Source organism: Mauremys reevesii, linkage group 2 (genome assembly GCF_016161935.1).
Source record: "Mauremys reevesii isolate NIE-2019 linkage group 2, ASM1616193v1, whole genome shotgun sequence".
In the NCBI taxonomy this organism is placed as follows: Eukaryota; Metazoa; Chordata; order Testudines; family Geoemydidae; genus Mauremys; species Mauremys reevesii.
In genome coordinates, this window is record NC_052624.1 from 75696957 (window position 1) to 75709916 (window position 12960).

Below are 12960 nucleotides of genomic sequence, written 5' to 3' on the forward strand. Positions count from 1 at the left end.
GATTCCATTATGTTTATCTGATGCCGACTTTGATATAATCAGGTTTTTTTTTTAAAAAGAAAAAATCCTGAGATACTATATCTCCTAATTGTAACTCAGTTTGTTAGTATTAGTGGGGGTTTTTTTTTGTGTTTGTTTTTTTTAAGACAAGAAATCCAACATCAAGTCATATTTCATTTTTTGTTAAATCCACACTTTACCTATTAGGCGACTAGTTCTCAGTGTGGCTTGTTAATTCTTATAAGTGTGTATTATGGTGGTATAGACCATAATGTCAGTAAAAAGGCAGCGACTGATTATAATTGTATTAAAATAGCAAAACAGGTACTTTTAAAAAGAGGAACTAATTTTACAAAAATTGAGAATAATGAAGAAGCCAAGGGCATTTAGTTGACTTTGGGGTTGTATGATATTTCATTTTTTTAAATTATATTATTATGTAATATATTGAGTATTCAGCATAGTTAATGAGATTAAAGCAGTCTATACTCTAATGAGTAAGGTGCATTTGTTTGTTCTGAGGGCAGCTCTAAGGTGAGAGAAATTTATTTACAGATGAAAATTAGTGAATGTTTACATGATGCAATTATTTTTCCAGCAGTGTTCTTTCATTTCTGCCCTCTTAAACTGGATAGCCAATATTATCTAACCTCTCTCTCACAGGCAAGAAATTTTCAGGGAGACCTATGTGTACGTTGTTGACTAATAAACGGTATGAGTTGCTATACAACTGTGGAATTCAGCTTTTACATATTGGGAGGCCCCTAGCTGCTTTTGAATGCTTGATAGAAGCTGTCCAAGTCTACCACTCAAATCCACGCCTCTGGTTGAGACTAGCAGAATGCTGCATTGCTGCCAACAAGGGGGTAAGTAAGTCTGCTTCAGAAGCCATCTGATCACACAACACTTCTAAAAACCAGTATCCTTTTGAAAAGAAGAAATATTCCATGAGTTCTACTGTACATGGTATGGGCCTGCTTCTTCAATATTTAATTATGCAAATAATATAATAATATTGTGAATTTATATCCGATTCTTTTAATATGAAGATATCAACCTGCTTTACAAAGATGGATAAGCAGTATCTCCATTTTACAGAAGCGGAAATTGAGGTCTGGAGGTTAACTGATTGCTGTAAGGTCAAAAAATGTCATGGTAGCTATTTTAGAATATTAGTAAGGGATAAAAGGAAAATATGTAAGTGGATGTTACAACACTTCCTCACTAAAGTTATAGGCTGTGTATGAGACTAGTGAAGCATGATTTCTCCTGGCAAACTTACATGGCGTTAATGCATTTAGACCATATTTAACTCATTGGACTACTTGGTAGACATATTTAACATGCTTTGAAGCTGGGTTGTCTCCAAGTCTCTGCGTGGCTTAGATTTGATTTTGTACTGACTTTATTTTTGGGCTAAAAATAAAGATAAGGAATGAATCAGCAGTAGTCTGCAGTGGGCTTCACCTGCAAATAAGATCCAATATGCTACTTCTCCATGGTGAAAACTCAAACTTGCCTTATCATGCCGTCTCATTCACCCCTCTCTTCATGGGTGCTTAATGGAACTTAACCTTCCCATTGTACTTTCACACTGATAGCAAAATTCTTCAGGCCATCTTCAGGCCATGTTGTTCCTTGACCCAGTAGAACTGGTGTAGTTGTACTGTGAAAAGGAGAATCACAGGATTTAAAAGTCTTGCATGGTCTGTACATCTTCCTCTGTGCTGTGGAGTTCTGCTCTGCTGGGGCTCCCAGTGCAAGGAGGTTTGGGGATGGGAAGTAGTAAGGTTAAGATGGAACTACCAGCCAGTTCCTTTGTGGGAGCATAAATATTCATGCAGGCCATTGCTAGCAGTTACAGCGTAACTGCTGCTGCTCTGTGGCAATGAGGTGGATTTCTTTCTCTTCTCTCCCACTCGCTTTTCCCAGTCCCAGTGGAAATTCCCCCTACACACATCCCACATCCATATGCCAAGACGTACAATTTGAGTGAAAGTATATTGTTACATTTTCACACGCAAATGTGTTAGCTGGCTTCTTGTGACCTGTATTTATTTACTGCTGAATATGCTGGTATCTAAATCCTACAAAATGTCTTACTGTATCACTCCATCTAGTCCAATGTCCTGTCTCTGGTAGTAACCAGTACTAGATGCTTTAAAATAAGGTGGGCAGAATCCTGTAGAGGAATACTTGTCCCATAAAGGATCTTTCTAACCGGTGTCCCTTAGTGGTTGGCATTTGTCCTGGTTCTGGTTCATGAGGGTTGGTATGTATCCCTTAGGACTTGTTTTTTTTTGTTTAATCCTTTCTAATATAAATATTTTCTCAAAGTAGCCATGGACTGCATGCGGTAGGAATCTAAACAGGATGTAAGCAACAAGCCACACTGTGGTGTGTGTGTGTGGAATCCTGGTATATTACCTTTTCCTTTCTTTTCACACATCCAGAACTCACTGCAGGCTTTCATAATTTCCTATCTCAATTGCTGCGCCCTTTTTTCTCTCTGGCTTCTCTGAAATCTGGGCCACTCTATCCAGTTCATACAAAAATGCATCATCTCTGCTCGTCATTCTGATCCCATCATCTTCTCTTTGAATCCCTCCACTGGAAACTCTTTTTTCACAGTATCAAGTTGACATTTCTTGTTCTTTTTTACTTTTCCCATCCCTGTTTATCCAGTCTTGTTCTCTTTATCACATACACTTCCGCTCATGTATTTGCTCCTACAAACACTTTCAGACCCTCTTCTCTTCCCCTGGAGTGCACCAGCAGCTGACGGGATGGTGTCCCCCAGCTTCCTCCAAGAGAAGAAAGGGTGGCAGCAGGAGGGCCCCCAGTTCTTCCCCCAGCACCTATGGTATTTATTTTAGTGGGTGGGCTAAGCCCACTGCATTATTCTCCTTCTGCTACACAGACCCATGTTGGGATGATGTCGAGTTTGGTGGGGGGATATTTGCTGAGACTGGGAGTTAACACCCCACTGAGATACTGGGGCAGTTCATATCTGTTAAAGCCACTGTTTTATGCTCTCTGCAAGCTCAGGCAGATGTCATTGCATTGGATCACGTTTTCATGCTTTTCTTCACAATTGTTGAGGGCTAGAAATGTACTTTTATTTTATTATAGATGGAACTGGTAGCTGCTGCTATAATTGAGGTTTTCTGGCTCTTCTCAGTGGAAGACCTTGTTTTCAGTTGCTTATAACTTTGCCAAACTTAAACTCTGTAGGCTGAAAGTGTCCATGCTGGGTGCCTACCTCACAATGAATCTCTTTGAAAGTTTCAGCAAAAATGGTTCAGCTGTTTAAGGGAAAATGTCCTTTTGCCTATGTTAAAAATTCTTACAACCATTTTGCTGAAAAGCTGCAGTGCCTGTTTTGGAGCCAGGTCTTGAAATTTGGCCAGGGGAGTTGTGTTCGTGTCAGGGATGTGGCTTTTGCTTTTCCCATGGAAGTCTGCCCAAATTTGGCCAAATTATAAGACAAAAAAATCTGCTAGCACATGCTCCATAAAAATGTCTTTTAGTGTTTGGCAGCCAAATTCTCCAAATATTCTGTCTGCACTGAGCATACTCCAGCCTGGGATTGCAGAGGCTGAGCTGGACTTTCCCTGCAGTTGCTGCTTCTGGCTGCTGTGGCACCAGGCACTGGAATTGAGTCTTCCTGCTCTCTTGTGCTCTCAGTATTCCCTCTGCTGGTGACCAGGCAGTGTGAAGCAGGAGCAGCAGCTTGACTGAAATGCAGAGGGAACAAGAGCTGGAAGGGAGAAGATCCTGGGACTGGCTGGGCAAGGAGACTAGGGAGAGAAGCTTGGCAAGGAAGACTGGCACTGGGAGCCATAGATTTTACAGGGGGCATGGGGAGAAAGATTGGGATTTGGACATGGAAAGAAGGAGACTAGGACTGGAACTGGGATTAGAAGCTGCGTTTGGGGAAGAAACTTGTATGAGGAGATGTGACTGACACAGGAACAGGTCGGAGGGGACACAGATTAGGAGAAGTCTGGCTTGAGGGGATCAGGAAGTGAGGGGCCTGTACCTGGAAGAGCACGCTTCTCCCCCTCCCCCCGAACTTGGAATTAAACCCAAGGTTGCTGAGTCTTGACGTTCCTCTGCTGTCAGCAAATACTTGTGAAACACACTGCAAAAGGATATGTCACATCTTCTTGATGACCCCTGAAAGATCAAGATGCTTTCACATGATGGAATTTCTGGTTTTTAGGTTTGTTTGTTTTTTTAATACTGAGGAAATTACACATACAAAACTACTTAAAAAGTTAAGGTTGCAAAGTCAAGCACTCAAAAGTTACAGAATGTGAGGATTAAGATTGCCTGTGGAATCTTAATTCAGCTCCCTTGTGCATGTATCTTATAATAGAGTCTTTAATTACATGATTATATGCTAAATTTTGCCCAGGCCCCCTGCCTCATTCAGGGCACAGGATAGACCTGCTCTGGGGATAAATTAGGGTTGTGTAGTGAAAGAGACTTGTCTGTAGGACCCCACCTTCATTTGTTGCAGAAGTTGGAAAGTTTGTACTATTTGAAATACTTGTCACCTAAAACTAAAGGCCATCCCCCTGAGTGCAGGGAGAGGAACCACTCGACCCACGCATCTATTGAATTTGGGAGACAACAAATGGGGCGAAATAAGGGGGAGGGGTGAGGTCAAATATAAATATTGGTATCTTAGATTATTAAGCTCCATATTACGTGAAACTTTTTAACGTCCTAGCAATACTACATTTGACTCTTTTTGAAAATGACTTGGTTCATTGTCCTCTTCTTTTGATACCAGAGGAAAAACTAGGCCAATAGACTATTGAACAAATTATCAGAAATAATCCCTGAAGCTTCAAGTTAGTTGGGGTATAGTAAAATTGCATTGTGAGGACAAATTAAAAGTTCCTTATCCTTCATGATATTTGGATGACAGTAAAACTTTCTGGGGTATTCTACCATCTACATTAATTTGCAGTTTGTCTGGAGGTTAGCTGAGTTCGGTAATGTACATGGAATGTTTGTTTTCTCAGCCCTGTAGCTTTTATGTCAAGAAGATCACCTATTCAAGTCTCACTGATATTTTCAATCCTTCTTCCTTTAGACGTCAGAACAAGAAACTAAAGGTCTTCCAAGCAAAAAAGGAATTGTACAATCTATAGTAGGTCAAGGCTATCACCGTAAAATAGTCCTTGCATCGCAATCAATACAGAATGTTGTTTATAAGTAAGTACACAATTTTTCTATACTCTGTTACCCTTTACAGAGATGAGTAGAAAGTATGTGGCTGTTTACCAGAAAAAAAATATTCTAAACTTTCCTATCTTTAAATGTGAGTAACTTTATTCATGTGACTATTCCCATTGATTTATATGGGACTATACATGTGGTTAAAGTTACTCATGTGTTGAAATGTTAACAGGCTTGGGGTCTTAGTGGGTGTCTAGTGTTGGATGGGCAACAGAAGACTTATTTATGTGTTTAATGAAACTCAAGTTTTAGTTGGCCATTTCCTAATTTAATCTCTCTAGAATTCATATTTTCCATCTAGTTGCATGCTGAATTGTTTATAGAAAGGGAAATTATCATCACAAAAACTCTGTGCTAGAGTAGGGATCTAATAGATAAGATGTACAAAGTTTTATGACTTGTTAGCTAAATTACCTCATCTTGTAAAAGCCAAAACACTTGAAGTGTGATTATATGTGAATTGCCTGTATTTCTCAAGTGGTAGCATTTATTGGTTTCATCTTCAGGCTTCACAACATAATGTGTGCATGTATTCTGTTATTCCTGCACATCTTGTTTCCTTGTATGTGCACTGATGCTGTGTTTTAGTTCTTTACAAGCTGAAGTGTACAAACAAAAAGGAATTTTGCATCCAAAGGATCTGATTTTACCAGCACTCTGTTTAGGGAGTTCCTGTTGGAATATATGGAACTTCCAAGGATGGAGCCCTAAATTAGGATATAATCATTTTTGTTGAGTGCATAGAGTGAATATTTAAATATTAATTTCATGCTTTAATAAGTTGAATCTTCCACTGGTCCATAGAACAAAGTTGTTCTGTGTCTTCCTGAACTCACTTTTTCCAAAGCGTTACATTTTTTTAACAAAGTAGCAATAATATTAGTCTATTTACTAGTTAACTTCCATCTTTCAAGTGATGGGCAGTCCTCAGCTATCCCTGTAGCCAGTATGGAGTTTGCAGCGATTTGTCTAAGAAATGCCTTGCTGTTGCTGCCGGAAGATCAGCAGGAGCCAAAGCAGGAAAATGGATCTAAAACTAACAACCAGTTGGGGGGAAATGCAGAGAACAATGAAAGCAGTGAAGCATGCAGGTAAATACAATAGTAGATGTTTCAGTTATTTTAAAAAACTTTTTTTCATCCACAGCATCTGGGTGAGATTTCTGTGCCTATTGGCTGTCCTGTAGTTTGACAGGCAGAAAAATAGAAAACGGAAAAGGTGATCTCAAACTCACCTGCAAAGTCTCCATGCAAAGCAAACTGCTACTGATGTAACAGAATTTAAGTACTACTAAGCAAACCCGAGGAAAAATTAGCGATTGGACTTCCACCATCAAATACTTTCCTTTCAAAATAAAACAAAAACTACCCTTCAACAATTTCTATATATACTCGATCATAAGCCAGTTCGTTTATAAGCACCCCTCCCACCCCCCAATGGATAAGTAAAAATGGAAAAATTTGATGACCCATTCATAAGCCGACCCTATATTTCAGGGGTCAGCAAACTTTGGCTCCTGGGCCATTAGGATAAGCCGCTGGCGGGCTGTGATGGTTTGTTTACCTTGAGAGTCCGCAGGCACGGAGGTAAACCTAAGTAAACAAAGTGTCCTGGCATGCCAGCTGCTTACCCTGATGGGCCGAGACAGCAACTGGTGGGGAAATTTTTTGTGGGGAGAAGATCATAGAATCATAGAATATCAGGGTTGGAAGGGACCTCAGGAGGTCATCTAGTCCACCCCCCTGCTCAAAGCAGGACCAATCCCCAACTCAATCATCCCAGCCAGATTTCATCAAGCCTAACCTTAAAAACCTCTAAGGAAGGAGATTCCACCACCTCCCTAGGTAACTCATTCCAGTGCTTCACCACCCTCCTAGTGAAAAAGTTTTTCCTAATATCCAACCTAAACCTCCCCCATTGCAACTTGAGACCATTACTCCTTGTTCTGTCATCTGGTATGACTGAGAACAGTCTAGATCCATCCTCTTTAGAACCCCTTTTCAGGTAGTTGAAAGCAGCTATCAAATCCCCCCTCATTCTTCTCTTCTGCAGGCTAAACAATCCCAGTTCCTTCAGCCTCTCCTCATAAGTCATGTGCTCCAGCCCCCATATCATGTTTGTTGCCCTCCACTGGACCCTTTCCAATTTTTCCACATCCTTCTTGTAGTGTGGGGCCCAAAACTGGACACAGTACTCCAGATGAGGCCTCACCAATGTCGAATAGAGGGGGAAATGATCACATCCCTCGATCTGCTGGTAATGCCCCTACTTATACAGCCCAAAATGCCGTTAGCCTTCTTGACAACAAGGGCACACTGTTGACTCAGATCCAGCTTCCCATTCACCATAACCCCTTGGTCCTTTTCTGCAGAACTGCTGCCTAGCCACTCGGTCCCTAATCTGTAGCAGTGCATGGGATTCTTCCGTCCTAAGGGCAGGACTCTGCACTTGTCCTTGTTGAACCTCATCAGATTTCTTTTGGCCCAATCCTCTAATTTGTCTAGGCCCCTCTGTATCCTATCCCTACCCTCTAGCGTATCTACCACTCCCACCAGTTTAGTGTCATCTGCAAACTTGCTGAGGGTGCAGTCCACGCTATCCTCCAGATCATTAATGAAGATATTGAACAAAATCGGCCCCAGGACTGACCCTTGGGCCACTCTGCTTGATACCGGCTGCCAACTAGACATGGAGCCATTGATCACAGTCCGTTGAGCCTGATGATCTAGCCTGCCTTCTATCCACCTTGTAGTCCATTCATCTAGCCCATACGTCTTTAACTTGCCGGCAAGAATACTGTGCTAAATACTTCGCTAAAGTCAAGGAATAATACATCCACTGCTTTCCCCTCATCCACAGAGCCAGTTATCTCCTCATAGAAGGCAATTAGGTTAGTCAGGCATGACTTGCCCTTGGTGAATCCATGCTGACTGTTCTTGAGCAATTTCCTCTCCTCTAAGTGCATCAAAATTGATTCCTTGAGAACCTGCTCCATGATTTTTCAAGATGGGGGTCAGGGGAGTAATCTCTGTGATCACCTCCCATGTGACCCCACCCCTAGGCCAGGACCCCCACACTCTCCCCATCCCATTCCTTCCCACCTTATCTGGGGAGGGCCAGGGGAGGATGTCTCTGGCCTGGCTGGAGCTGCTCCGGCAGGCTGGGCAGTGTGGCCGCAGCCTGCTCCGGCAGGCCAGACCGGGTGGTGCGGCCGCAGCCCACTCTGGTTCTCTGCAGCCTGCCAGCCCCAGAGCTGCAGCTGCTTTGGAGGCTGGGGGGAGAGCAGCGTGGGCAGAAGCGGAGAGACTCTGACCCCACCTTTTCCCTTCTGGCTCTGCTGCCTCTCCTTGCTCCCTCTGTTGGGGGGGAAGGGGCTGTGTCCCACCTCTCCCTCTCTATACCTGTTCATAAGCCGACCCCTTTCTCTGGTGCGTCCATTTTTTTACTTAAAAAAAAATTCAGCTTATGAATGAGTATATACGGTAAATTGATTTTTATGAATGTTTTCACTGCCTTTACTTATGTTCTACAAATGCTAAACGTGTTGACGGTGGTTTTTGTTTTCCCAGTCACCTCGGGCATGCACATACTTCTGTAATTCTCAAAACTGGTCTATGCTGAACACTCACATTGGAATAGCTACATCTCTTGGGGGGGGGGGGGGGTGGTGTGTGAAAAATCCACACTAGTGACAGATTTAGCCATGCTGACCTAACCCCCAGTGTAGAGAGCACTAGGTCAATGGGAGAATTTGTCAACTTAGCTACTGCCTCTCAGGGAGGTGGACCAACTACAGTGATGACTAACTACAGACTAAGGGTACGTTACACTACCTGCTGGATTGGTGGGTAGTGATCGATCTATCGCGTCTAGTGTAGATGCGATAAATCGATCCCCGATCACTCTGCCGTTGACTCCGGAACTCTACCAGGGCGAGAGGCGGAAGTGGAGTTGATGGGGGAGCAGCGGCCGTCGATCCTGCGCTGCGAGGATGCAAAGTAAGTGATTCTAAGTCGATCTAAGATATGTCGACTTCAGCTATGCTATTCTCGTAGCTGAAGTTGCATATCTTAGATCGTTTTCTCCCCCCCCCCCCCCCCCGCCCCCAGGGTAGACCAGGCCTAACAGTGCAGCTGTGCCACTGTAGTGCTTCACCGTAGACACTCACTAGAGCAACTAACTACAGAACCCCTCCTGTCACTGCAGAGAATCTCCACTGACACACTACAACGGCACAGCTGCAGCAGGGGCAGCTATGCTCCTGGAGCATTTTAAGTGTATACAAGCCCTTAGTGTCTTATGCTTCAGTTCTAAACATTTTCCCTGGCCTCTGATTTGGTCCATAGACATAGCACTCTTGGGTGTTGTATGCAATATTATGCTTATTTCTGAGGTGGGGGATGGAGGTTGGATTTAGGAAGTGTGAAGGAAAGAAGCATAAAGTTGGCAATTAAAAATATAAACTACAAAAAATGACACATCTACAAAAGAAATCTTAAGAAAAAACTCCATTGGTTTATAAAGTTTCTAAAAACATAACAAAGCCAGTGAATGTCAGATCCAACATGGAGACTTTGGTTTCATCCTGATTTCTCTTTACACACTTGTCTGAACTCCCATATAAAATCAGGGATTCTAACCCCTCAGACAGAGACCAACACCTACAAAATCTCCACCAAGCATTCTCAAAACTACAATACCCGCACGAGGAAATAAGGAGACAGATCAACAGAGCCAGACGTGTACCCAGAAGCCTCCTACTGCAAGACAAACCCAAGAAAGAAACCAACAGGACTCCACTGGCCATCACATACAGTCCCCAGCTAAAACCCCTCCAACGCATCAGCAGGGATCTACAACCCATCCTGGACAATGATCCCACACTTTCACAGGCCTTGGGTGGCAGGCCAGTCCTCGTCCACAGACAGCCTGCCAACCTGAAGCATATTCTCACCAGTAACTGCACATTGCACCATAGTAACTCTAACTCAGGAACCAATCCATGCAACAAACCTCGATGCCAACTCTGCCCACATATCTACACCAGCGACACCATCACAGGACCTAACCAGATCAGCCACACCATCACCGCTTCATTCACCTGCACGTCCACCAATGTAATATACGCCATCATATGCCAGCAATGCCCCTCTGCTATGTACATCGGCCAAACTGGACAGTCTCTATGGAAAAGGATAAATGGACACAAATCAGATATTAGGAATGGCAATATACAAAAACCTGTAGGAGAACACTTCAACCTCCTTGGCCACACAATAGCAGATCTTAAGGTGGCCATCCTGCAGCAAAAAAACTTCAGGACCAGACTTCAAAGAGAAACTGCTGAGCTTCAGTTCATCTGCAAATTTGACACCATCAGCTCAGGATTAAACAAAGACTGTGAATGGCTTGCCAACTACAGAACCAGTTTCTCCTCCCTTGGTTTTCACACCTCAGCTGCTAGAAGAGGGCCTCATCCTCCCTGATTGAACTAACCTCGTTATTTCTAGCCTGCTTCTGGCTTGCGCATATATATATATATCACACACACCCACCCACCCACCTACCTACCTCTCTGCCCTTGGAAATTTCCACTACATGCCTCCGACGAAGTGGGTATTCACCCACGAAAGCTCATGCTCCAAAACAAAACGTCTATTAGTCTATAAGATGCCACAGGACTCTTTGCTGCTTTTACAGAGCCAGACTAACACGGCTACCCCTTTGATACTATAACTAACATTGTCACTATACATCCCAAGGAGCATTGTTGATCCCCAAAAATCCAGTAATTAAATATTCTCTTCCTAAATTCATACTGCCAAGTCCTGAAAGGATTTTCATCCATTCCTCTCAGCTGGGAACCATGTCTGTTTGGAGGTAGGGCCAATAGAACAACCAAGATGGTGACATTCTACTGAAAATATTGTACAGCCTGGACCTTGTAACAGACATTCCCCTGGTGAAAAGGGGGTGGTTTTGTGTGTGTGTTTTCTACAACTTTTAGGTACAGGGTTCCTTTAATTCTATACTTCTCTTGATGTTTGGTTTGAAGTTTGCACTGGAATAACCTCATTCATCTATACATGTATGAGGTAGTGCTTGTGGTAAGCAGAGATGAAGCAGTACTAGACTTGGGTGAAAAATGTCTCACTGTTTGTTTGTGAAGTGGGCAAAAATTAAAAAAAAAAAAATCTAAACCAAAATCTTGGTCTGTTGTATCCAATTTTTGTTGCTTTTTCTGCAGAAATGCAAGTGTAGCCTTCCCCACCTCAGAAGGAAGCTGTTTTTCAACTTACTGTAAACTGCATTTCCATGTTTGCCAATCCAGAAAGCAGCTTTCCTTCCATCTTTGGCAGCAGACACTTTTAAACTTTCAAAATTTTTGTTCAAGAAAAAGAAATAGTGAAAATACAAGTTTTGAGAGGGAAATGCGTCTTGGATTGTCCAAATATTTGTGTGTATTTCAAGTTTCACATTAGAATTTTACTAACTGAAAAATAAGTGGATTCTTGGTGTGGTTTGTGGTATTTTTTTAAAAATATATTAATATTATAAAGAATTCCTCTAATTTGACCATACATTGCTAAAAATTCAAATTGTACTGGGCCTCTTCTTGTCCTTCCCTTAAGTTTAAAAGGAAGGAAGCTATCTCTAATACAAACGCAACGCAATCTGCATCTACCAGTTTTAGTTGTTTCTACTACAGAATTCTAAAAATAGCTTAAAGCTGTGTAAGGTAGTGTTGGTGTTTTTTCTTTTGTTGGTAAAAGGTTGTATCTGCCTCCCCTGCCCTCTCCCCCCAAAACTGGAATTGTTAATGATATCAATGCTTGAAGTGTTGCCAGTCCTCACTTTTGTTTGCCCAGCCGCTTCCATTTCAACATGGGATTCTTGCTGTCCTTTTAAAAAAAGAAAAAAAAAGGGGGGGGGGCAGGGAGGATTAGTGTCTGTGATTGTTATTGCATTTACATTCTTTTTTTGTTAAAGGCTCGAAGGTCACTGCTCGCAATTAACAGGCTGTCTTCATTTCAGCAGTAAAAGTCATGAAGGAGATAAATTCATTCCAGCTCCACCTTCTTCACCTCTGAGAAAACAAGAATTAGAAAATTTAAGGTAAGTACTTCTATTGCTTGGGAACTTGAAACTAACAAAAACAAGCAGAATGTCAGATTGTAGTTGAAAAGTGTTTTAAAAAAAGAAAAAAGTCACATTGCACTCAAAAACTACATCACAGCTACTAGGCATGGAGTGAACTATCGGCAGATTACAAGGAAATTGGATAAATATTAATCTAAGAGGAAGGTTTACTTTCTTTCCTTATGGCTACATTTTTAATTAAAAGAGTAAAACTCAATAAAGAGCAGGGTACAGGTTAAAAAAAACCAAACCTGTAGCTTTGAGGTTTGTACACAAGTCTAATGTCCCTTTTACTACATTAAAAAAAAAGAAAAGAAAAGAAAAAAGCATGCTCACCTTACAAAGTTAAGAATCTGTGATTCCTGCTGCCATTAATGGAAATGATTGAGATTTCATTATGTTGCCTTTTCCTTCTAAAGCACTAGTAAGGCTAGCTTTAATGTCAGCCTATAATATCCCATTTTTCTCGGACAGATGGAAAATAAAAGTAATGTTAGTGCATATCCCACTTCCTCATCAGGACTCCCATAACAAAGGTGACAAGGTAGTGAACTGAGGTTTTTGAAC

At 42.0% G+C, this 12960-nt stretch overlaps 1 protein-coding gene across 5 annotated transcripts in view; it reads left to right on the forward strand.

Annotated features, from left to right (window-relative positions):
* The window catches only part of CNOT10 (CCR4-NOT transcription complex subunit 10), a 54581-nt gene that overhangs the window by 17068 nt on the left and 24553 nt on the right, over nucleotides 1-12960 (forward strand). For 2 of the 5 annotated variants that reach the window (XM_039524142.1, XM_039524139.1), the window contains exons 10-13: nucleotides 664-866; nucleotides 5108-5229; nucleotides 6168-6344; nucleotides 12244-12369. In XM_039524142.1, coding sequence (XP_039380076.1) covers nucleotides 664-866; nucleotides 5108-5229; nucleotides 6168-6344; nucleotides 12244-12369 — 628 coding nt within the window. The remainder of the gene's footprint in view (nucleotides 1-663; nucleotides 867-5107; nucleotides 5230-6167; nucleotides 6345-12243; nucleotides 12370-12960) is intronic. The other 3 variants (XM_039524143.1, XM_039524140.1, XM_039524141.1) reach the window with 2 other exon arrangements.